General features: G+C 52.7%; 7 protein-coding genes across 7 annotated transcripts; 3 read left to right on the top strand and 4 right to left on the bottom strand.

The window, feature by feature from the left end:
* Window positions 1–185: 185 nt before the first annotated feature.
* Window positions 186–1,128, top strand: BDZ99DRAFT_546101 (uncharacterized protein; the record flags this gene model as incomplete). Its single annotated transcript, XM_033726868.1, has 2 exons — window positions 186–686; window positions 743–1,128. 2 exons carry the CDS (start codon window positions 186–188, stop codon window positions 932–934), a joined length of 693 nt encoding a protein of 230 aa, XP_033571083.1. The 3' UTR covers window positions 935–1,128.
* Window positions 1,129–1,971: 843 nt separating this feature from the next.
* BDZ99DRAFT_452675 (SPX-domain-containing protein) lies at window positions 1,972–5,167 on the bottom strand (the record flags this gene model as incomplete). The annotated part of the gene is made up of 5 exons (XM_033718289.1): window positions 1,972–2,507; window positions 2,594–3,371; window positions 3,419–3,763; window positions 3,812–5,015; window positions 5,085–5,167. The coding sequence occupies 5 exons, from the start codon at window positions 5,165–5,167 to the stop codon at window positions 2,362–2,364; spliced, it is 2,556 nt and encodes an 851-aa protein (XP_033571082.1). The 3' UTR covers window positions 1,972–2,361.
* Window positions 5,168–5,816: 649 nt separating this feature from the next.
* On the bottom strand, window positions 5,817–10,079 carry BDZ99DRAFT_426375 (uncharacterized protein; the record flags this gene model as incomplete). The annotated part of the gene is made up of 5 exons (XM_033717120.1): window positions 5,817–6,156; window positions 6,207–8,209; window positions 8,263–9,185; window positions 9,303–9,677; window positions 9,747–10,079. The coding sequence occupies 5 exons, from the start codon at window positions 10,077–10,079 to the stop codon at window positions 6,143–6,145; spliced, it is 3,648 nt and encodes a 1,215-aa protein (XP_033571081.1). The 3' UTR covers window positions 5,817–6,142.
* Window positions 10,080–10,836: 757 nt separating this feature from the next.
* On the top strand, window positions 10,837–12,580 carry BDZ99DRAFT_467804 (Metallo-dependent hydrolase). The gene is made up of 2 exons (XM_033721102.1): window positions 10,837–11,197; window positions 11,408–12,580. Exons 1-2 carry the CDS (start codon window positions 10,862–10,864, stop codon window positions 12,311–12,313), a joined length of 1,242 nt encoding a protein of 413 aa, XP_033571080.1. The 5' UTR covers window positions 10,837–10,861; the 3' UTR covers window positions 12,314–12,580.
* A 1,532-nt stretch (window positions 12,581–14,112) lies between these two features.
* Window positions 14,113–16,051, bottom strand: BDZ99DRAFT_502907 (uncharacterized protein; the record flags this gene model as incomplete). Its single annotated transcript, XM_033723926.1, has 6 exons — window positions 14,113–14,426; window positions 14,482–14,610; window positions 14,662–15,423; window positions 15,484–15,715; window positions 15,843–16,000; window positions 16,048–16,051. The coding sequence occupies 6 exons, from the start codon at window positions 16,049–16,051 to the stop codon at window positions 14,113–14,115; spliced, it is 1,599 nt and encodes a 532-aa protein (XP_033571079.1).
* A 2,855-nt stretch (window positions 16,052–18,906) lies between these two features.
* On the bottom strand, window positions 18,907–19,915 carry BDZ99DRAFT_467803 (uncharacterized protein). Its single transcript, XM_033721101.1, has 2 exons — window positions 19,329–19,915; window positions 18,907–19,272 (listed from the first exon to the last, which is right to left on the bottom strand). The coding sequence occupies exons 1-2, from the start codon at window positions 19,449–19,451 to the stop codon at window positions 19,237–19,239; spliced, it is 159 nt and encodes a 52-aa protein (XP_033571078.1). The 5' UTR covers window positions 19,452–19,915; the 3' UTR covers window positions 18,907–19,236.
* A 2,454-nt stretch (window positions 19,916–22,369) lies between these two features.
* BDZ99DRAFT_526148 (uncharacterized protein) lies at window positions 22,370–23,092 on the top strand (the record flags this gene model as incomplete). Its single annotated transcript, XM_033726104.1, has 1 exon — window positions 22,370–23,092. The coding sequence occupies one exon, from the start codon at window positions 22,370–22,372 to the stop codon at window positions 23,090–23,092; it is 723 nt and encodes a 240-aa protein (XP_033571077.1).
* Window positions 23,093–23,798: the final 706 nt, after the last annotated feature.

Genomic DNA, 23,798 nt, shown 5'->3' with positions numbered 1-23,798 from the left:
TCTTTCAGTATATTTGTCGCCAACCTCCTGCTACTCTATTGTGAAGGTGACGCCAGTTTGTGCTCCTACTGGACGAGCCAGGATGCCTTCTCAGTGGGCAGATACGCCGTATTCTCTTATCAATACTGATCCATTCTCAAAAGATGTACGTTTGTCATTTCCCTGCTGAGTTTTTGCATCATTTAATGTCTCCTCAGTCTTCCCACGCGGCATACTATGTTGCAACGCAGATGGCACTTGCCCACAATGGCATTCTCCGCGGGTTGAACTCCATCTATTTCCAAGCGCCGTACATACCGCGCGAAGACCTGGTCGCGATTCGAGACTTCCTGACATATTGCCAGTGCTGGGGTGAATCCATGCAGCACCACCACGATGCCGAGGAAGAGATCTTCTTCCCCAGCATAGAGCAGATATCAGGTGTCGAAGGAATCATGGCTCAAAATATAGAGCAACATCGAGCATTCACGCCGGGATTTGATCTGTTCCAGGATTACGCTCGGACTTGTCTTCCCAAAGACTACGACGGACAGAAGATCAGGAGCCTCATCGACGATTTTGCGGAGCCATTAACTCGACATCTACATGATGAGATCGAAACCCTACGAGGTCTCGACAAGTACGACAGCGGGCGTGTACGGCAGGCGTATCAGCGCTTAGAAAAATCCCTAATGGCTACAGACAATGTTAGCTGTCCTTCAACGTATAAGCGAGTTTATCAGCGTCACTGACTCTGTCTTAGTATCGAATCGCCCCCCTCGTGTTTGGAACCTCAGACAGGACCTTCGAAGGCGGCATGCATGACTTCCCGTCTGTACCATTCTTTGTGCCTTATATCATTCAACACGTGTTTGCTAGGCGGCATCGTGGCGTTTGGCGATACAATCCGTGCACTATTTGGAGGGATCCCAGAGAATTGGCCTTCAAAGAGTAAGCACAGAGGATGTCACAACAAGTTCTCTTGGTATTTGTGCACAGTTCGGACACCTGGAGGTGACCAAATGGCTGAAGGAGCATGGAGTTAACGTGGGCGAGAAGGACTGGCCATATGCTATGTCCAGGCCCACAACAACCCGCACGCTAGCATCGGAGTCCATACGATAATCCTCTGCTAGCCGGTCTAGCCTCCTCTTCTTCTTTCTCTGCAAGCACGCACCTTCGATGATGACCGTAGTCTAGTGACTGCATTACAGAATAGAGTCCGGGATCGTCCTGCATGAATCGCCCAGTCCTGGTGCATGTTACGGCGTGGTTCGTCTCAAGGCCACCGGTTGAAAGTGACAGACTGCCGAGCCGAACTCGAGCCAGGCGTAAATTTGCTTATAAACAGTGTGTGCAGCGCTAACTCGATAGAGCAACGGGAAGGAAACAAGTTGATCGATGTTATGCATACGAAACATCAAAGCACGGAAGCCATACAACCCACCTAGAACCTCACCACTTCACACTTGCAAGACTCACCCCTTAACAGAGATACAAAAACGCCCCATCACGCCTCATCCCAAGCCCTCTATCCACCTCACCAAGCCTCAGACCACCACCACATCAAATATCACTAAACCCGCCAAGAACAAGATCTAGCCAGACCAATCCAACCCACCACACCCAGCAACCGCGCCTGAGATCGCAATGCCTGCGAAGACAACAGCCATGATCATCTTCGTCCGTGCTTAATCTTCAAGAATCGCCTCCACCTGTTATTCAGCCGAGGTGTTATTTTAATATGAATTGCTTGCTATTGCTTACAGCAACTGCAAACGCGTTATCAACTCCATCTATACTGAACCTTATTTATATTAATTAAAAGGCTATACCTAAAAAGACATAGTACGCGTTGCAGATATCCTTATTATCTAGGGCAGTCTTAGTTCTTATAGTAGGATATGGCGGTGGCTACTTTAAATTAGCTGTTACATGCAATTCTAGGCAAAAGAGAGAACGAATGTTATAACCTCTTGCTATATTGCATAAGTACGCATGATTATCTCTATTAGCTGTATATTCTGTCTAAAGAGAATAAATAAAAGAAGAGTTTCCATCCGGCTTGTACTCATTAAATCTTATTAAACTATCTTTTTCCCTTATATTTCTTCCACACGTCCAGATTCAACTCCGGCCAGCCACAAGAACCAACACTATTGCCGTAGACACGGTGTGGAGTTGCAGGATTTAAAGGAGTAGTGTAAGTGAGTATCATATCTGAGAGTGCGTCCCCGAACCCTTGCTCGACCTGATTAGTGTATTTGCAAACCTTAGTATATATCCTTCTACATAGTAAAAACGCCGTAGAACCTCTACCGAAAAGTCCTATGCCCAAACTTCGCTGCTAGCATATCGCACTGAAAATAGCGAGGCCGAAATCTACAACCCCACTGCCAGCATCAACCCATACCCGACCGTCACAACGACGCAGAAAGTAATGATACTAGCCGGCACGCCGCGCGTGATGAAGTGCTTGACCTGCAGGTAGCGCTGGCCAGTCTGCGAGTCTTCCATCATGATGGCGGCTGGGTAGATGTTAGTTTCCAGTTTACATGAGCTATGCGAGGCTTCTCGGCGAAGTCGAAGGGGGAGGAGGGGAGAATGGACTTACTCATATTGGGAAACCCGCTCGTCGGCAGTCCCATAGCCGCAGAGCACATGAGCACGCTGCCCATGACTAGCAGATTTGGGTGCGGCTCCTCCATGCCCTGGCCTACCTGCTGCACGAGTGGCAGAACAATCAGCGCTGCAACCGTGTGGCTGATGAACGTAGCGACAACGAGAATCAGCGCCGCGAAGACGATCAGCACGCCGTAGAGAGACAAGTCCTCGACTTCGGCCGTGATGCTCTTGGCGATGGTGTGCAGCAGGCCAGAGGAGTTGACAGCCTTGCCGAGCGCCAAGCCTCCGGCGGCAAGGATGATGATGGTCCAGAGGAAGTTGTTGAAGTCTTCTTTAGTAAGAATGCCGGTGCCGAAGAAGAGGACGATAGGGATGATGGCGACGACGCCCATGTCGCCGAAGATGGGCTCCAGTTGGTGGGTCACGCACCATAGGGCGATGGTGACGATGGTAACGCCACTGATGAACCATTGGATGCCTGAGAAGCGGTCTTTCATAGGCCGGATGGGGACGATGGTGGTGTTGCGGCCGGGCTTGAAGGTGACGAGGAGGAGGAGCCAGATAAGCACGATAGAGATGATGCACACGGGGAGAGCGACGAAGAACCAGACGCCCCAGCCTGGTTGGGGGTTCATGTTTTGGAGGGCGATGAGGTTCTGAGGCGATGCGATTGGGGATGCAGCACCGCCAATGTTCGAAGAAAGGGCGATTCCGAGAAGAAGGGCCTTCGACATGGCCGAATCAGATGGAAGGTTGCGAAGAATTGGCTTATATACGTTAGCAGAGATATTTAGCTCGTTTAAACGCCACTTACCTGGATGATTGAGAAACACAGCACTGGAGCTGCGACGTTGCTGATCCACATACTGGCGAACATGGCAACGAACATGCTTGTTAGTAATACCGTCCTTGGTTTTGTCCCAGCCTTGCTCAAAACAAAAGTCGCCATCATCTTTGCAATATTATACTTCGAAAGCGCCGCTGCAATGGTGAAGCCTCCTAGAAGTAACATGATAACGGGCGTCCACATGGCTGCAAACACGTAGGATGCGGCCTGTTTGGACTCTAGACGAGCGTATGGCTTTTCGTCTTGACGAACGACGCGTAAAACGACGACTAAAAACGGTACGAGCAGCGACGTGACGAAGAGAGGTATTGCCTGGAATATGTGAGCAGCTACCTGATTGATCGGAGAAGACATACATACCTCCGTAGCCCACAACAGACTGACAAAAACGACTAATGCTAGGCAGTTTTGTTGCTCTGGCTTCTTCATGATAGGAACCAGAAGCAAGACCAAGAAAACGGCTAGAATGAGGATTAAGGTGTAGAACGTCGAGCTCAACAACCATTGAGGGCAGTGATACTTCCCAATAGGGGTGTTCACTTCCTTCATCTCTGCCTCAACTTCGTCACCCTGCAGCCTTAGCTTTCGCGGGTCAGTATCCCGCCCGAGCATGGTTTGTCGAAGTCCCATGTTCGCCGCCTGAGATTTCCGTTCGATACCGATCATCTCCCTCCAAACTGTGTTGCGCTCCCAGACCACATGCTCTCTTAGATGTAGCCGCAGTTCGCGCTTCGCTTCTGCTATGTCTCCTTTGGTGCATATCTTTGCATATGCGCTCTCGATCCGCGACAGATTCTCGGCCAAATGCGCCATTGTCGATTTCTGGAAAGGATATGCAGTCTCCACGTTGGCCTCAATGTACTGTCTCTTCAGATTGCGGTCCAGAATTTTGTCGTACTTCTTCAGGACTTTTGTGAAACCGGTCCTGTTCAGCTGGATAAACGATCGCAATTCGCATACTGACACGTAGAGGCTGACGGTCCGCTTTTTCAACGACACACCAGAGTCGTAGAGAGCAGAAAAGGCCATATCGTTGTAATCGTCGAACGCAACGCTGGTTCTCCGCCGTGACGAGGCGAAATCCGTGGAGGCTCTCAAATCCTCATGATGCGAGTCCCAACCCCGTTGTCCGTCCCGACTCTTCGTCTTCTGTAGGCCTACCGTCTCATCGGCGTCGTCATCGCTGTTGTCATTATCCACCTCCTCGTATGACTGGCTCATGCCGCTTGTCCTCCGAGGCCGGCCCAATCCTATTGTCTTGAATATGCTGTTCGAGCGTGCTTTCTTGCTCCCACGCGTGCCGGGCGGTTGCTCGCTTTGCTCCGTCTCCAACTCCTCCTGCTCCTCCTCGTAATGTTCCTCATCTCGTAGTAGCTGATCCACCTCCCCGTATATCTCCAACTCTTTTAGCTGGTAAAATGAGCAGATCTTCTCGAGCTCATGGTCGAGCGCGTTCGAGAAAACCTTGTCAGGGTCGTCTGCGGTGCCATTGAGGAGAGGCGAGGATTCAGCATCCTGGGTTTGGTTGGAGGCCTGGTGTAGCTGCTTTTCGAGGGTGTATATGCTGAGAGCGGAGGGGTTAGCAGGGTACTAATTGCAGCGCCGTAGGGGGTTAGGCCTCTGGTATACATACGTTTTCTTCAGGTTGCTGTACGAAATGTAGTGGGTGCTCCAATCCGGCACCGAATTGAACTGCAAGCTGTGCGAGAACTTCATCTCGTCGGCCGCGAGAAGCTGCTCAAGCTTCTCCCGCCTCTTTCTCACGCGCTTGCTCTCAGGCCGTGGGGCGTCTCTCCTGTCGGCAGCGCTGTCGTTGAAGTCCTGGAGCTCGATGGGTTCTTCACTAAGAATAGTGAGGGCACGGCGGCCTTCCACGGTGGCCAGTGTCGTGGTCGGTCTTGATTGTGTGCTGGTGGACAGCGAATGGGGTGGCGTGCCGGTGATAGTTGGCGGAGGCGGTCGGGAAGAGAGCAACGGGAGATGCCGCCGTCGTTGTCTTCACACGCTTGGGTTGTTGTCGCGATCAACGTGACCGCAAGGCTCAGGCTGGACACATGCACGATTGGTTGGATGGCCCTTGTCGGGCTGCACGACCAGCGCCCAGTCAAAACTGGCAAAGCTGACTATTAGCCAAGACATATTGCTTTTGCAGGTGAGAGGGCGCAGATGCCGCCCGGCGCCCGCTGTCACCCACGGGACTTTCTTCCACTGTTTCACTACGGTAACCACCAGTAGCAAGTCGTGGTTTTCTTTGGCCCATCCAGTCTTCTGACATCAGAACCACCTCAACGGTAACGACTTTAGTGCGGTGAACTGGCATCTAGATTACCAGACCCTATTTCACGTTCAAGCATCAAGGTAATTTATCCGTAATCGGGTTACTGATATAACCCTTGTGGTACAAGATGGACGCCAGATGGGTATCGATCAACCGACAACCAGCGCTCCGAGTCATGTGTGCTTAAGGCGAAGAGAAGATGAGTGTTTTATCCACTACCTAGCAATTTTAAGAAGAGAAGCAGGACGAGCCGCCGCATCATGCGTCACATGCTGCCAAAGCCTAATGATACAAGAAGAGAGCAGTACCAAAGCGGCTACGTGTCGCTTCAATCTCCCACCGAACCGTCATATCTCATAGCCACTGACCTGAGCGTCATCAAATTCGACTCAATACAGTAGAGTCGCGAAGCTTTATGTTCCAGTTTCTGCGTCATGTCAGCCCTGATCTTTGCAGTAAACAAGGGCAGAAACTTACCAGTCTCAACACCAGGCTGTCTACCATCCAAGCCGCCAGTGAGCTTGTTCTTCAACCGCCGCATGCCAATTTTGGTCTGGTCCTTGGCAAACTTCGCGTTCCGCGCTGGCTTCCACTGCATCAGACCCCTCTGCTTCCGCTCTTCTGTCCGCTTATTTTGCCTGTTGACATTTCCTTCCGCACTGATCTTGCTAGTGCTAGTCCTGCCCAACGAGGACTCTGTCGTTCCGTTTGTTGATTGAGAATCACGAGGGACGCCGTTCGAGCTGCTAGCGTTGTCCGCATCTTGGAGACCTAGGTCGTCCGAGCTGTTCGAGCTATCCTCATCCTCATCATCTTCGTTGTCTTCGCCAGAAGAAGGGTGGAACGGGTCGTGCAAGGGCTTGTCGACGCCGGGTTCTCGCTTCTTGCGACCCTGGGAGTCCATGTATGCCTTCGGGTCTTCGCCGAACGCACCACTCCAGTCCGTGCCATTCTTCGTTAACCACCTTTTCTTCTCATCGTCATCGGTGCTTTTGAGAATGTCTCGGCCTTCCTTCAAGGACTCCTCGTGTAGTTGTAGTACTTTCTCTGAGAGCTCCTTTTCGACCTTGCGCTGCCGCACGCCTTCAGCAAGACATGCTTCCCATGTTTCGAATGTCTCTCGAGAGTCGTTGTCCGTAATGAAAGCCTCGTGAGCTTCATCCGTGCCGGCCTTGAAGCGACCCTTGAACTTCAATCGGCCAACGACCTTGAGGTCTTCTAGGCCGGGCTCTTTTTCGGAGTTGTTCTCGGTGATGTAGTTCTGCGTCAGGCGGGCCGGGCAGGATGTCGTCCAGATGGGAATGTCGATGTCCGAATCTTCGTTGTCAATCAGGTGGTGGAGCCAGATGACTGAGTACGCTTCTGCCTTTCGCTTGCCGGAAACATGGAACTCAAAGACAATGGGAGACCGGTATCGGTACTTGACTGGTAAGCGGACATCGTACTTGCCATCCTTCTTCGCAATATCCCAGAAGATGCCATCGCCGTCCTCGAGCTTGCGCGCTTCGACACGAGGAATCTTGCCAGTGCTACCACCAGTGCGGAGCTTGAGCTTGGCATGATGGGTGTAGCCACTAGCAACAATACGATCGGACCTGAACTCGAAAGTGCCGACGTCCCAGCCAAGAAGGTTCGGTGGGAGTCGAGTTTCAACGCTACGGAAAAGAACCGAGATACGAATACGACCAAACCCGACGCCACCATCCAAGGGGTACCATCGAGTCACCTGTGAAGAGGTCTCGAGAACGTCGGAGAGCTTTAGAGGGACAACACCAAGGATTGGGTCGTGTTCTCGGTTTCGGGAATCGCGGACGGTGACAGTAACGATGCCAGAGCGCCAATCACGCATAAAGCGTTCAGTTCCAGCGTTGAAAATAGGCTGAGAAGAGACAGCCTTAGCACGGGTGCGGTAGACTAACTCATCATTGTAGAGGATGGTGCAGTAGCTCGTCGGTAGGGTGCCGCCTGTCTCTTCAGTGCTCTCACCGGAAGGCTTCGCGGGTTCGTATTCCCTGCCCTTACGGTTGCCTTGACTTCCCTTGACGTTCTCTAGTTCGAGGTTGACGATTTGGTGAACAATGACACTGCAAACGCCGCTTGGCCAGAGAGGGTCTGGTGGGGTGTGAGCCACGGCATCGTCAGTGGCAGTGTTGGTGACGCCCTTGTCGTCCTGCAATTCCGGATGGTCCTTGAGCTCGTCTGGCAGAGCCTTGTTCTTGCCATCGGTCCGGAGGGCAGGCCTGAACTGGGGCTTGCCGAAGTATCCAACCTCCCAATGAAGTTCGCCGGGCATCTCGCTGTCGGCATCCATGCCGGCAAGTTTCGAGGATTGGGGATACATCTTGCCGGGGTGCTGGATCATCTTTTGTATGGAAAGTTCCACCTTGCCGACAATGTCGTCAGCACTGTGACGGTCGGAGTCCCATAGCTCAACACTCAAGTTCTCGTCAGCTTTGACAAGTTCGGGGGTGACCAAGATCCTAATACAATGTTAATTATCTCTACTACAATCAATAAAATGAGTAGTACGTACGCGCAAGTCTCTTCCCAGATCGGGTTCAAATCGTCCGTAATAACTCGCGTGCAGTACATTGGCTTGCCATATTTGGAGAACGAGATAGTGATGTATGGGTCACTGCCACCATGAGCGCTTCCGCGGCGATCCTGCTTGCTGAGCCCGACTGCACGATGAATACGGATCCACAGAACACCGAGAGCCTGGACGTCTTTGGTGATATCATCGCCCTGAAGAATTGCCCGCATGTCTATCGACATGGATTTTGGAGCCACATACATGCTAGCCGCCGCGCCGATGGCATAGTTGACGAAGTTCGAGATCAAAGGTAGATTTAGGATGTTGACTCCCTTCTCAACCATAGGTATGCATCCGGCTTGGACTTGTGGCAGGCCCATTAGAGTGAAAGTTAGATTCTTGAGGAAAGGAGGCTCGGGGGTCATGTTTAGTCTCAAGCGAATAGTTCCGACAAGACCTTGTAGCTCGACGAAGATAGGAAGGGGGACACCAAAGAGTCCCTTGACGCCTAGGTAGAAAACAAGCTGCATATGCATGTTGCGAGCCTTGTCTGAGGCACGCTTTCCACTGGGCTTGGCATGGTAAGCAAATGAGACTTCGAGGTTGTAGAAGTCGCCTCCTTCTTCATCTGCTGCGGCCTCTTGAGGGTCTTTCGTCTTTTTGTTCTCCTCGTGGATCGCGACCTTGAGATCCTTCATGTGCTCATCCGGGAGTGCTCGTAGACTGAGAATCCGGATAGGATTGCTGCCCTGATTGATTTCGGCGACACGGACGTTCTCAATGATTCCGGGAACCGATGCTTGCATGACATCCTCCAAGGTATCAGCAACGCCGATGAACATGTCAGGGTTGATGAGGCCCCAGACTATGCCAAGTAACGTGTTCATCCATTCGACGGATTCCGGTAAGAGATTTGCGATGGCCTAGCCAACAGTAAGCATATGGCTCCTGACATCGATCTCTCCGCTTCTTCCTGACTTTTTCAAACTCGAACACTCACAGCCCAGGGGACGCAGGATGATGAAACGGAATTGACGTACCGTCTGACCACGAGTCTGTTCACTATCCCACTCAACCTCCCGTCCACTACGTACGACTTCCTTCATCCACAGCCATATACCAGATGTTATGCACATAGCCAGTGGGATCAGGCCCTTCAGTGCACCCCCAAACATCTTTCCAAGTATGATAATGGCGAGAAGGACGCCGACGCATAGTATTCCCGCCCGCTTCTCTATCGAAGCAAACATGGGCTCGTAGCTGACAGAGGGCGTAGGATGAAACAGAATGTTCGTCTTCTCGCCGTGGATAGGCACATCAGACGTGCTGCCCTCGGCAATTGGATCTGGGGGAGCTGTGATATCTTGGTTATGCTTGTATTCATCGTTGGATTGTGAGGCGTCTGTTTTGACCGGCTAGTATTTGTCAGTATGAAATTCTCAAGGAAAGGTTTATAGAAATCTTATATGGATGGAGAAACTTACAGTAGGCTTCCCGAGATTGGCATTCGGCACCGAGAGCTGTGGATTCTCAACCTGGCCCATCATGCTCTTGTTGACGTCCTCAATGACGACCTGGTTACCTGTTGTTGGATCGGTCACAGTCTTTTGGGTGCCTTTGATTCCAGCATTGGTCTCCTTGTGAGGCTTAGCATCTCCACCAACTGCCGCCTTCTTCCTCTGCACGGCCTCCTCGTCCAGCTGGCGGTCGCGATCCCGCTTGTCCTTGTCGAGGTTCTCCATGAATTTCTTGACGGTAGGCACAGGGTTGGCACCAGAGTAGTGCCCTCCGGGCCTGTGCTGTTGTTGGTCCGCCATGGCTGCGGGCAGTCCAATATACTGCGGGAAAGCAGGGACTGGAGTGAATAAGGAGGGAGGAAGGAGGGTCAATTAGCCTTGAGGAGAACTGGCAGTGCCCTTCGTGCCTATTCTCACTCCAAAAAGGCAGGCAGAAGTTAGAGGAGGCAGGCTGGTGTTGAAAGAGCCACGCAATTCATGATCTTGTATCTTGGTGGGCTTGACCAACTACGTCATGGATAGGTCGCCTTTCAAGACACTACACCATGCCAAGCTGTCGAACGCCACCACTTCACCTCTTCAAGAAACATGTCCGCTCGTCAAGCTCAGCTGTGATCAAGTCGAAGATGGTATGCGTGATAGATCGCTGAAAGACACTGCAGTTAGTGATAGACACGTAGAAAGGTCCTTTTCGTCTCGTCTCCGATTCTCAGCTTCCCTGCACATTTCTATGATCGCTGCAAGGTCAATGCTCCCAGCAACAAGGGAGTCTCTCCGCAGCAGGCTCTGCAAGATGCGGCCAAGACCTAGATTAATCGATTCCCCCAAGGTTGCGTTACAGATTAGCGATTAGTCTTCTGGAAAAACTCAAATGGTTTGCTACCGATCGTATGGCTCAAGATGTTACAGATGAGAATAATGCGGAGTATGATGGCCTGAGCTTGTTCTAGGCTTTCAGTGGCATGCAAAACTACTCGTCGCTCGAATCGGCCGTACCACTTCTCATAGCCCGCATTACATGCCCCGCCAAAGCTGACGCTCATCACCGCAGGCAGTACACCATTCTCCAATATCCCGCCAATATGTCAGCCGGTTGGTTTACAACCTTCACGAACTGCCGGTATGTTCTTAACGGCGAATTGGTGTCTGATCATCTCGTCATCTCGGATGAGTTAGGCACCATCCTAAAGCGCGAAGGCTACATAGGCGGGGAGTGCGTTGACCTGGAAGACACAATCATTGCGCCAGGCTTTCTGGAATTGCAGACAAACGGTGTGAACGGGTTTCATTTCACGCAATTTGACGATGAAGCGAGCTACGAGAAGAAGCTGGAAAGCACGGCCAAATACTATATTCAAGAGGGAGTGACAGGATGGTGGGCAACGGTGCCGACGGTGGGGGAGGCGGTGTTCAAGAAGGTAAGATGATGAAGTATCCAGTAAGCGGCTGGATGAAGAGTGGGCGTCTCTGTATTGTCTCATTCTACTTCGGAATTTCATCCCGCTTTTGTCACGTGCTGTAAACGCTTTCCTATAAAAAAGTCTCTATTCATGTACATCTATACTTCCACTCTTCATAGCTAGCTTCAATCATAATCTGGGTTCATATCTTAGACTGACAACCTCCAGATCCTCCCCTCCCTTTCTCCACGCGAATACCCCTCCGCTGCAACCCTCCTAGGCGCCCACGCCGAAGGACCCTATCTCTCACCCTCCAAAAATGGGGCACACAACGAGTCTCTCTTCACTCTACCCTCCACCTCTCCATCATCACTATACGGTCCCTCCCTCTCCACCTCCGTAAAACTCATAACCCTAGCTCCCGACCTTCCAAACAGCTCTTCCCTAATCCGTTCCCTCAACTCCACCGGCATCGTTGTCTCCCTCGGCCACAGCCCCGCCAACTACATCGACGGCCTCGTTGCCCTAAAAGCAGGCGCGACAGCTCTCACCCACACATTGAACGCCATGGCGCCGCTCCAGTCACGCGACCCGGGGCTCGCGGGGCTCCTTGGTCTCCCTCACACTTCGTTGTCCATCGACCAACCCGCTTCGCCGTACTTCTCTCTCATCCCAGATGGCCTCCACATGCACCCGTCGACGCTATCTCTTCTCCATCGTTCCAATCCTCGCAAATCAATCCTTATCACGGATAGCATCGAGCTCGCCGGTCTACCCGACGGCACGTACCCCGGCCATGCCCAGATCCCGCGTGAGCAGACGAAGCGCGGCACGCGTGCTACCATTGCTGGAACGGAAACGCTCGTTGGGGGTTGTATCTCGCTGCAGGAAGGCGTGCGCAACCTGATGGCGTGGAGCGGGTGCGATATTGCAGAAGCGGTCGCGACGGTGACGGAGAACGTGGCGGCGATGATGGGTATAGATGGAGTTGGCGGCCGTGGAGTGTTGAAGGAGGGACGCCGGGCTGATTTGTGTGTGTTGAGTGAGGAAGGAGTCGTGTTGCAAACGTGGATTGCGGGGAACAAGGTGTGGGACAAGGAGGAGGCGGAGGGGGATGCGGATCAGAAGGAGTGAATGCGGCCGAGGAAGTAGTTTGCTTCATGGAGGTTCTGGTGCCGGGCTTGCGTATACTGTCGATACGTGGGTTCGTAGATGGCGGTTCGGTATCTAGAGCTTGTGTGAAAGGGAAGTGAGCGGTTTTATAGACTACATTAAGCGGCGCTTTAGTCCTCTTCTACTTCGTCCCCCTCTACACCTCTTAAGCACTGCTACTACTTTCATGGTTTGCACATAGAAATATTTGGCTGGTGTAGGCTTCAAGCATAAGCTTGAGTAGGAGACATCCGATGCGTTCTAGGATTGACCTGCCTCCGAAAGAAGGGTCCAGTCGGTCCGATTATAAGGATAGTTGTTTTCGACATCACATCGTGTGTTATCGTCCTCATGGACGATATATCTGCCACAGGGCAATTCCACTGACGGGTTCAACGATTGCGACAGCTTGTGTGGTCGTAGGGCTACGGACTGAATAGCAACGAGACACTGACAACGAGGGTGTATCGAGCAGAGAGCACTTTGATATCAGTGCCAATGTACATCGGGTAGTCAATGGAGGATGAAGCGATGGAGGATGAAGCAACGAGTATCGTAGAAAGTCTACCCATGGATGATGAGTGCACAGATGGAAAAGCGGGAGGGAGGTTCCATGCCCCTAGCAGTATCCCCTAACCTAGTCCCCCCTCCCTCGTATCCAAGCTCACTTAGAAACGTACTCATTAAGAATACCACAGATGTAAAATTTTCACCCCAGTGTGGATCGATCGTTACAGCCCCTCAAATCTTTCAATACCCAGCTACTGCAGAGTCGACACCCTTGCATCCCCAGCTGCATACCAACCTGAATATCACGCCGCTTCGCCCAGCCCTTCGCCCCAACGATCAAATCATCTGCCCACCTTTAACCGTGGCCCAATCCGCTTGTTTCCCAGGGTCCCAAACAACCAAAACGTTGCAGGCTAGCTTATGATTTGGCACTGATAGGCCCCGCGAGTTGATGGATTTTGTGGCGTGCTGACGCATGCAAGTGCCTCGAAACAGTTTCACGAAGTGGACGGTTAGTGGCTGCTTTATTCGCCGGCACCGAGAGTTCCGATAGAATTGTGAAGCCACCTGTTGGGGTCTGGAGACCTCCATGTGAAGATATTGCGGACCGGATGCACGCACACGGCGGGGTGTTTGAAGGCTGGGGGTCACGTGGTGAGTTAATGACTCGAACAACGTCGCTTGGCGATGAGTTACAATGGCTTGATACAGTACTAGGACACAAATTTGGCATGTCGTCTTTTGATCTATTCTAGAAGCATGATGATGTGCTGAAGCACCACAAACAGCGGCCATGTAGACCTACTGTGAGCGCACAAACCCTCTCTGATTCAAGCTCTTAAGGCCTTTACATCTTATCGAAAACTTCCTGATACGTCGGAGCACCTCAAACCGTGGTAAGCGAGCGTACCCAGACGGAACGTACATACCCCTTCTCATTTGCGTAAGAGAAGTCGCCGTCGGGGATGCAACACCTCGTCATAGAATCCGTACACTCGTTTACCACTGCGTGAGGAGCTTCATAGTATTTTCATTCCGAATAAGAGAGAAACTTGACCTTTTGGACAACTAGTAAACTCGTGGGGCTACCCCAGACAGCGTCAACAGGGTGTACACAGATTGTAAGTGTATCCTCCGCCCCCGGTTTCTATTAGTACGTTGGAGTCCCACAAACAGTGGCAGGTAAGTGTACGGATCACACATTTAGACTTTTGAAGACGCATTGCAAGCACATTAAGCTATGAAGAACGAGTGTAAGGGCGCTAAATTATCTACTCGTCCGGCTTCTTGCTAGACTCGGAAGCTTTGGCTGTAGTTTTAGGAACTAGAGCCTTTTTACTAGGAGTTGGGGGAGCCTCTGGGGGAGACTTCTTGGCCGCGTCCTGGTCAAGTTGTGTCGCAGGCAAAGAACGTCTTGCTTCAGGATCTGAACGAGACTCTGGTTGAGGCGCTTGAACAGGATTTAGGTGAATCTTGTTCCAAGGGGCCGGTCCAGGCGTTCTGGTAGGAGCTGAGTGAGCCTCTTTGACCACGGGATCTTGGCCATGCCGTGCCCCAGGAGGCACGCAGCGTATGGCTTCAGGACCTAGATGAGATTCTTTAGCTTGTATTCAAACTAGGCTGTTCAGATGACACTGTACGTGGCTCTTTGACAGGAACAGTACTGGGCTCCTCAAGAGGTTCTGAACGAGAGTGTAGATCTGTTTCGTAGTGTCTAGAGTGGCCTGGCAAGCTTTCTAGTGGTGCAAAGTGGCCTGTGGTAGAGTTCTCTGAGCAAATGACGCGTTAGCAGTTTGACAGAGAACAATAAAGGGCCTTACGCTGAACGCCGGTGATACCCTGTCTGCTTAAATGATCAATGATATTCCGCCCAAGATCACTAGCATTTCGTCGAATGGACTCCTCGATGACAGCTAGTAGCTCCGCCGGAGAGAGGCTACATGCCGGACATGGTGAGCCGGCCGCAGTGGTATTGGAAATGGGGCTGCCATCGGTGGGCTTGGGTTGAATTTCTGTGGCCTTCGCGTTCTGATTTTGTTGTGCCGCAGGCAAAGAACGTCTTGCTTCAGGGCCTGAACGAGGCTCTAGCTGAGGCGCTTTAGCTCCAGGAACTAGATGAATTTTGTTGTAAAGGACCGGTCCAGGCGTTTCGGTAGGAGCTGAGTGAGCCTCTCCTGCCTCTTCAAAGCTGTGGTTTTCGGCATGCTCGGTTAAACCTAATGACTGAGGTTGCGCAGTGGCATTGCGGTGAGGCTCTGTGGTGTGTTCCAAACTTCTCATCACTTCTCTAGAATGGTCCACGGCAATTGGATATCTCGGCCCAGTAACAGTAGCGACATGTCTTTGGTGTAGTTCTTTCAGAACTAGACTTCCAAAATGAAGTTTTGCATGAGCAGGACTCATATCTAGCTTGGGCCACTGGAAGCTGTTTTGATCAAGGATGGAGTTGAGCTGGTCACGCAGTTCCAAGACATTACTGATTGTCGTGACGTTCAAAGCGGCAGCCAATTCGGTTGCTAGTTTGATTGGTTGTACAAGCGCGGGGTCCTCTCTTCGAAATTCAGACTCGAAAGTATAACGGTCTGACCAAGTATGCGTTAGTAGTTACATTGTAGTGACCGATGGTAGATAGAGGGACATACCGAGGGTGGTGAAGGCCCCTCGTCGGTGCAACTCATCCGCAACTAGACCTGCGAACTTTTGATGTGACGTCCAGGCTAATTCCCTTTTGGGCCACTGGAACTTCTGCTCGTCCAAGATGGCGATGAGGCACCTAACGAGAGATCTCTTGTTGGTGAAACTGGTCATGTCCAAGACGCCGATTAGGTTGATTGCTTGCTCGACAGTCTCATCTAAGGTGACCTCGTACTGAAGCTCTATGGCGGAGTTCACTAAGCAAACCAAAAGCGGTCAGTGGTCGAGTCTGAGTAAAGAAAATGGAAAAGAACATGCCTAATATGATCCTACGTCGATTCACCAACTTGCTTGTGACATTACCCACAATCATTTTCTTTGACATCTCTGGCCATTCGAAATTCGTTCGACAGAGGGTTTTGAAGATGTATTCGCGAGCCACGGACAGGCTGGAGAAAGTTATGACATCCAACTCCTCAAAGGCTTTCATTGCTCTAGCGGTGACCGCTAAGGGCAATTCGCTTGCTCCATGACGTTAGTAAAATTATGTACAAGGATGATATGGTACTTACTCATGGTGAAAGATGTAACAACGATAGTGTTTGTGATGAAGATAGTTATGGAACTAGAGTTGGTTGTATTTGGAACGAAGAGGCATACCTGAGCAGGAGGGCGGAAACCGCATATGAGCTTATGAAAGCAAGTGCGGGAACAATGCGCCTGCTTCGACACCAGACGACAATGTTCAAGGCGTACACTTCTCTGGCGCTGGCTGAGGTGGCCTCGCAAGTTTCCCAGCTGTTCAAAACGCTGGGCTTTCATCTGATTCGGTACCCTGAAAACATCATGAAGCACCACAAACAGTGGCAGGAAAGTGTAAGAATCTCCATAACAAAGCACTGTACAGTGCTTTGCCAAAGGTATCCGTACGCCTTTCTACTACTATTTGTAGGGCCACAACGTACTAATAGAAACCGGGGGCAGTAGACAGAATTCCAATTTACGTACACCCTGTTGACGCTGTCTGGATAGCCTCGCGAGTCTCCTAGTTGTCCAAAATGCCGAATTTCTCTCATTGAAAATGCTGAAAATAATATGAAGCTCCTCAAGCAGTGGTAAACGAGTGTATGGACTTCTATGACGAGGCATCGTATGAACGCCAATGAGCAATCAGGTCATCACAGATCTGAGGCATGATAGCTCGCCACAGATCTGTGTACACTTGTCTGCCGCTGTCTGAAGCTCCTCAACGCCTTCTTAATGTCTGAACTTTGTTGATTGGAACATCCAATAAGCTTTCCGGGGCATCTCATGCAGCAGTGAACAAGTGTACGGATTTCTGTGACGAGGCATTGTAGCTACCACGTCCTGCCAAGGTTACCGCTGATTCTGCACGTGATATCCCTTCTGCGTACTCCCTGCTGGCGCTGTCTGGGGTAGCTTCACGAGTTTCCTAGTTGTCTAAGATACCGAACTTCTCTCTTATTCGGAATGCTGAAAATACTATGAAGCTCCTCACGCAGCGGTAAACGAGTGTACAGATTTCAATGATGAGGCATTGTAGTAAGCCAAGTCTGGGTATCCAAATTAGTAATCCTTGAGCACGACTCTTGCTCGCTCGATACCACTGTCAGGGATAGCCTAATTGCGAGGTAACGAGTAAGTCAAGAGGCATCCCAATCTCTACCACAACAACTTCTACATCCTATCTGGAATTTTAAAGCGGGCGGAGCCACCTCAAGTAGTGGTAGACGAATGTGCACCAAACTTGTGGCAAAGCACTGTATTCCGCAGGATCACACATTTCTCGCTCGGTGGCCATGATCGCTCCTGGTATTGCCGTTCTCTAGCCTGAGATGTTCTCTAGCCCAAGAACGGCCTTCATCACCATCGTACACACTAGATCCTGGAACATACGGCAATAGATTGTATGGGGAAGATGGGGGAGAACGTCACAAAGTAAAAATTGAAGACGTTGGTGCTGACTACGCCTATTCCTCACCAATATTCGCTCACATTAACACACTGCCTCAGTATTTAGTCATGTGCTTCAATGCGTCTCCAGAAATGAAAGGTAGGACGCAGATACTCCAGTGGGCATGTGTAGGCATACGAGGGCTAGTTGAAAGACCCCTGCCTCTCTGAAACATACGGCAATCTTTAAAGTCGATGTGGAGAACTACATCCGGTTGAATAGCGTATCAGCAACCCAAAGTCAAGACAGCCAGAGAAATGTTGCTGATGTCCCGGATGTTACTGGGTAAAAAACATGCTGTGGGAAGGACATAGGCCATGGAAGACTAAACCCCTGGGCCTGGTTTGACTTGGCAGTGGATATCGATTTCAGGCTCGATGTGGCCACTCTGCAACGGGTCGACAAAACCGTACAATACACCAAGGCCAATTATCCCTGGAAGCTGTCAGCGGCATGCACAAGCTCGCTAGTTTCGGCGGCAAACGCGGTAAACCAAAACGCGAATATCAGCTTATCGATGTAGACTACGCATCACGCAACCTGTGAGAAAAATTTGGCTCCGCAGATCAGAGAGGCCTTATTCCCCAATGACAAATACGCGGAACAGGTGAGAGAGCTTTCCAAGGGTTGTGCGCGTGCTATCTCGGAGGAAGCTCCTCGGAATGGCATCCGCGCCACTAGGCGCGAAGTTCACAGCTGTGCCACTTCAACGCATGGAGGTATTTCTGTACAGTTGTTCAAACAGGCATGGAGCACTGTGGCTCCGGGGGATCTTTGAAGAAAAGTGGCCCAGTTCGTCGTCAGCATCGGCCTGGGGTGGGTAAGATCAGCAAGGTAAAATTTATGGCAGGTTGAACCTCGAAGTTTATTCGTGGAACCCAAGAATATTGAGGTGGATTTTCCGAAATAAGCTAGCATTATTTCCCACTCAGAGTGCTCTGAGGTGTAGGCTGCATGGGCCATGCGTAAGGCGAGCTCAAGGATGAGCTTGTTTTAGCGTGCATGCATAATCGTGCAGGTCGGCTTATTTCTTGAAATGAGGCGAAGGGAGGCGTATGAAGAGACCACTTGGATGAAAGCGCGGAAGCCACCACACCTAATTGGTTTGCGCAGTGAAATGGTTCAGACTGTGACTGGTGGATCGGGTAGATCGACAATGCTGAGCGGCAATATTGCCGCAGAGACTTTTGACCTTGTTCTGTATCGAAGGAGATACGACCCAAAGCGGCCGAGACTGCCGCGGACAAGCAGATGGCGCTATATCGTGCAGATGAGGCATGCCTTCATGCAAGTTTCGTGCGACGGGGAAAAGGACAAGCACCATCCGGGTAATACCTGCATGGACCCTACATGAGTCCTTCGTCATGTGCCGCAGCTGGACGCAATTTGCCATAGTCGAGAGTCTTCACTGCGTGGTGTGTGGAGCTGGAACGGAAAGCAAAATTTGATTGCTACCGCCTGCTGGGAAATGAGGGATGATTCTGCCGCCTGCTGGTAATTAAATGAAGTTTGCCGCCACTCGCTGGGAAATGAGGGATGATACCGTCGCCTGCTGTAAATGAAGGAAGGTTGCCGCCACCCGCTGGTAAATGAAAGAAAATTGCGGCCAGGTTCTCTGCAAACTCTCCCTTTGGCATCGGAATAGGCGAGAAGACTACTATACGTAGTATTCCACACACTCGTCGTCGCCATTCTCTCCAAATTCGTGGTCAGCGTCCTGACCTAGAACGTAGTGGGCCCGCCCATTCCCAATGATAGGCACGCCGACGGGAGGAAACCCGAATACTTATTCGGTCTCTCGCTTCGATGGTCGACCTTTGGCCTGAAATCCCCAAGATAGTCAGTATATGGAAGTATTACGCGTGTATGCCGACTTACCAAGCATGCACCACATGCATCGCCATTCTGCCAAACAAATTCGGGACAGTTGAACTCAATCCGGTAGCAGCAAGAGTACTTGTTGTACCCTCCGCCACCGCTGCTGTCACCTTCCCCACTCATGTTGACTTGCTCGAGGATGTAGGAAGCGTATAGTTAGAGAGTATTGTGTTTTGTGATGAGTTCTCAGAAACTGAAAGGGGCAGGTTTGAAGAGTCAACACGGAAAGCAGTCACAAGCACTTCTTTTTATAATAGACATAAGTATCAACTGCGCCACACACGGGGAGGGCCAGCTGAGGGTCGACGCAAGATATTCTCGGAATGCCGACTCCCCCTACTTACCTTCGGTATGCCGAAAGATGGCAAATCTTTCTTCCTCAGGTTAGGCAACATCTTGGGCCGTATGTGCATCCAGCCAAACGATGCGGCGATTCAGAAGCGTGAAGTTTTTGAGGCACTGGAAAGAGCATGAGGCGGCCGGCTCGCCAGCCTCTTTGGGAAGTCCCCGATAAGAGGCTTAGTGTTAACGAGACCGGATTGCATAGGGCTGCTGGGGCGTATCCATATCGGGTGAGAGACCAGCCGTCAGCAGTTGACGGCGAAAAGATGTGGACGAATTCAGTTGAACAACATTGACTTGATGAAGAAGTTGGAGTTGTAGGAGACGAATATTTGGAAGACCCTGAGAACAGCTTCATTACCATATCTAGCTGCTTAGCCTATATGAAAAGACCAGCAAAAGTGAAGACGTTCTTCTTAGTCGATTGACCTTGCGATAGCAGAAAATGGGGCCCATTTCTGTCTGGAACCGTTCTTTTCAGTGGTTGCCCGATGCTCAATTCATCGGGTTGCGGGGTTCGGTTGCGGCCAGGCCAACCCACCAGGCCTATCACTCTCCGGATGAATACATGCTTACCGCCATTACAGAACGCGCAATGAGGCACGCATCGGTAAGCAGGTATTGACAGCTGAGCCTACCGAGTAACAAAGCAGCTGAGGTCCACGGTTCGCTGGTCTGGTGCGTGGGCGTGTTCGTCCGTTATAGGGTGGACCGGAGTGCCTGCTAGATGTCTTCGCTGCAGCAGCACAAGTATACTTGAGGATGTGTACAGGCGGTTACAGCAACACATGCTCTGGAGGGGAAAAGACTGAGCGTGGAGGATGGGGATGTAGTTGAAATTGGGAGCCAGGCCATCGTCAAGCCCTGCGACGTTATCGGTAGTTCTAGCACAGAGTAGGTAAGCGCGATTGACCCTGCGAGAGATTTTGACAATCCCTTAGTCGTCTCGACGAGGGCATCTTCACCACCACCTCGTCCCTCCAATCCATCAACATACGTTGCACTGTCACCGCTTCCATCTGGCGTCTGTCCTCGTGGCTATCAACACCCGCTCGGCGAGTCCCGAACCGAGTCAACTAGCAACACGCTGCATGCGGGCACAGCAGGAGCACGACGACCTTCCCAACTGGCTATGTGCCAAAGGACGTTCGGCCTCATCGTCACCTCACGGGCACAACAGCAACTGCTTCACTCGAGAAGGGCCGAGTCGTCTTGTGTACTACCATTGAACTACTGCGCGAATTACAGAGCACAACCATGAAGCGTCCCCGCCTGCCAAGAGAGCACGAGCGCGATGCTTTGCCCATGACTGCTGACCTACCTGCAGAACAAGCTTGATCCTCGAGCTGTTTAGCGCAACGGCTACTGACGTTACCGTTGGAGCGTCGATAACCTCGTCATAGCGTCGGTTGCCGCCCAATTTATGTCCACGACCAATCTCGTCACGTGGTATGGAAAAAATGAAGCCCCACCACCACAACTCCGTCGAAGTTTTAACTTTAACAGCATGATTCCCCGGGGCGCTCTCCACAGCCTTTCAAAGGGCGCTCACTTGACTACACACGTCTCCGCCTACTCCGCCGGCACATCCGGAAATGCACACGACATAGCAGAAGCTGACTTCTGCAGCTCACTAACATAGTCGCGAACGTACCTTTCTAGCCGGAAGAACTTCTGTTGAACTTCAGCAGAGCCGGCAATACGAGGGCCCGGGGACCGGTCCATCTGAAAGCCAGGCGCCATGACCGACTATAAGCGGTGTGAATCCGATCCCCAGTGACGGCTTTGCAGAATGCAGAAGAGGTGGATCCAGATGGGCATCTGGGGCCACTTTGCAGACATGGCGGTAGCCAGGGTGATGCGGGAAGGCTGGTATGTAGCCCAGCCTTCCGCCCAGCCCTCCGGATGTCCACCAGGGTAGCAGGTATGTCTCGACTCTGTTTTCGAACGCGCTTTACGGCCTGCGAGCCAGTGCGTTGCGTCAAGAGGGCTGTTTGAGGGAGACTGGAGTGGTTGGATTCCACGCGCCGGACCAGAGCTCTCCGGTCACAACACGAAGCTCTCACAACAGCTAAGTTGCTAACGTATCGGCCGAACCGTTCTGCTAGGATGGGCGCTATCAACAGCAGGGTGCTGGGGCTAACTTGGCAATGCTTGCTGAAGCTTCGGCCAGTTGTCGTGAGAATGGTCAGGCGTGGGAGGCGAATGGTGTGGTGTCCGAGGCAGGTGTCGGTGTGATAGGCCCAGATACCTTGCCCGAATCTCACCCCGCAGCGTCTAGAAGAACACCAGAACGCTTCCAGTGCTTCCAGGGCTCAGGCACACATGAATCGGCGAAGGGATCCCCGGCCCGGCTGGAGCATTCTGCGAAGGTCTCCACAGCCCCGTCCGCACTCAACACCATGCCCCACCCACGATACGCACTGGGCACGCACTTTCACAAGCAAGACGCAGCGCAGCTCCTCGGTCGGCGGTGCAGGCGCGCGGTGTTTGAGCAGACGAAGGGCTTGGACACGGCCCGCAACCTGGGCCGGACGGACAGCAGGCGGCTCAGAATTTGCAAGATGGCGACGGCTCGGGAGTTGCGCCAGCGGTGCATGCGGTCTGCAGCTGCTCGGAGGCGCGGACAAGCACGCTAGCGGCTGCGAGAGGCGTCATGCAGAGCAGAGCGAGCGAGCAGGCGGTCAGGCAACGCCTGCATGATCATCAGCCTGCTCCACGAAGATGGCGACGCTGGCACCGCCAGGCCAGCGTCCCTCGCGCGCTGGCGGTGCCTTCGGACGTGCGCTCTTGCGACTGGACGGGCTGCGAATGAGTGCTGGAGGACGAGGGCGCTCAGTGCTCGCAGACGGCCCTACCAACTGACCAAGCTGTCCAGTCTCAGCGTCGTGGGGGTGGGTGGTCATATCTGGCTGCGCATGGCGTTATCGCGACCGCACCCAGCACAGCGGTACGCCAAGGGGGCTGCGCAGCAACAGGCGGGAGACGCAGAGGATTCGCGCACGCAGAGATTCCAGCGCCAACAGCAGACACCTCATCTGCCCCTCCTCACCAACCACGCCGACGGACGCAGCAGGGCCAAATTGGCAGGGTGGCGAGTGGGTCTCGTGTGCGCTGCTCCCCTCCTGTCATGGCGCGAACTGCTCTCGAGCGGCGGCGGTACCCCAGACGCGGCGACTCGATCAATTTCGAGGGGACCTGTGACAGCCTCGAGAAGCGTGCGGCGACGACAACGCGCTGCGGGGAAGGCGAGCGAGCGGCCGCGTTTTGGCCTCGACGTACTGTACGTACTGTTCCTATCGCCATGCCGCCTTGCGCGAGGGAGGGCGTCGAGGGAGGCAGTGGACGGGACCTCAGGCGCTGGGCGCGGCGGTGGAGCCAAGCGCGGGGCTAAAGAGCTTGGGCTTTTGGAAGGCGACTAGAAGGCGGCGATGGCTTTCTACACAGGTTCGGTGCAGCCTCTAACGGCTTCGATTGCATGCGCCCCGCCCACAGGCCAACCTTATTGCCTGCGCCGGTCGGCTCCGCACCACCCTTCTCGGCCTCGCCAGCACCAGCAAGCTCGCCGACCAGGCGCCCTCGACGGCCCAGGGGTGTCGGCATGCCGGGGCCATGGCCGTCGCACTGCACGCTGCTGGTCCGGGGCACGGCAGGCCGCCCACTCGTTTGCTGGCCGTTGTGCGCTCCGAAATAGCGGCCGCTGGATCACCGCGCCATGGCCGGCGCAGACAGGGCGGCGGCGGGCGCTGATTCGGCGGGTGGGAGTGGCGCTCGGGCAGCCTGCGCATCGCATCGGCTTGGCCTGCATCGCGGTCGGGGCGAGCACGGAGAGCGATGTAACCTTGGAGCTTGCGCTCCAAGTCCCGAGGCGCCATTCGTTGCGCGTGTGGGGTGTCCTCGAGCGGCCTTCACGCCACAGGACGAGCCCAGCAGCAGGCAAGCAGCAGGCCAGCAGCAGGCCAGCAGCAGGCCAGCAGCAATCCAGCGGCGCGCCAGGACGGAGCCTCGCACTTCACCACGACCTGCAAGCGGCCAAGCGTCACCAGGCGCGTCCTCTCCTACCTGGGCACCCCCCTCAGTCTTTTAATATATCCATGCATCCTGCCGCGGCATCTTGGATGCAACCCC

The sequence above is a fragment of the Mytilinidion resinicola genome (genome assembly GCF_010093595.1).
Source record: "Mytilinidion resinicola strain CBS 304.34 unplaced genomic scaffold BDZ99scaffold_24, whole genome shotgun sequence".
Classification (NCBI taxonomy): Eukaryota; Fungi; Ascomycota; class Dothideomycetes; order Mytilinidiales; family Mytilinidiaceae; genus Mytilinidion; species Mytilinidion resinicola.
The sequence above is the reverse complement of the archived record's forward strand: the minus strand, read 5'-3'. Positions and strand labels throughout refer to the sequence as shown.

Excerpts from the sequence above, each read along its gene's own strand:
- BDZ99DRAFT_467804 (XM_033721102.1), top strand. The coding sequence starts at position 10,862 with ATGTCAGCCGGTTGGTTTACAACCTTCACGAACTGCCGGTATGTTCTT. Across the intron at positions 11,198-11,407 it reads GGGAGGCGGTGTTCAAGAAG|ATCCTCCCCTCCCTTTCTCC; the intron begins GTAAGATGATGA and ends GACAACCTCCAG.
- BDZ99DRAFT_467803 (XM_033721101.1), bottom strand. The coding sequence starts at position 19,451 with ATGAGTGGGGAAGGTGACAGCAGCGGTGGCGGAGGGTACAACAAGTAC. Across the intron at positions 19,273-19,328 it reads ATGCATGTGGTGCATGCTTG|GCCAAAGGTCGACCATCGAA; the intron begins GTAAGTCGGCAT and ends TGGGGATTTCAG.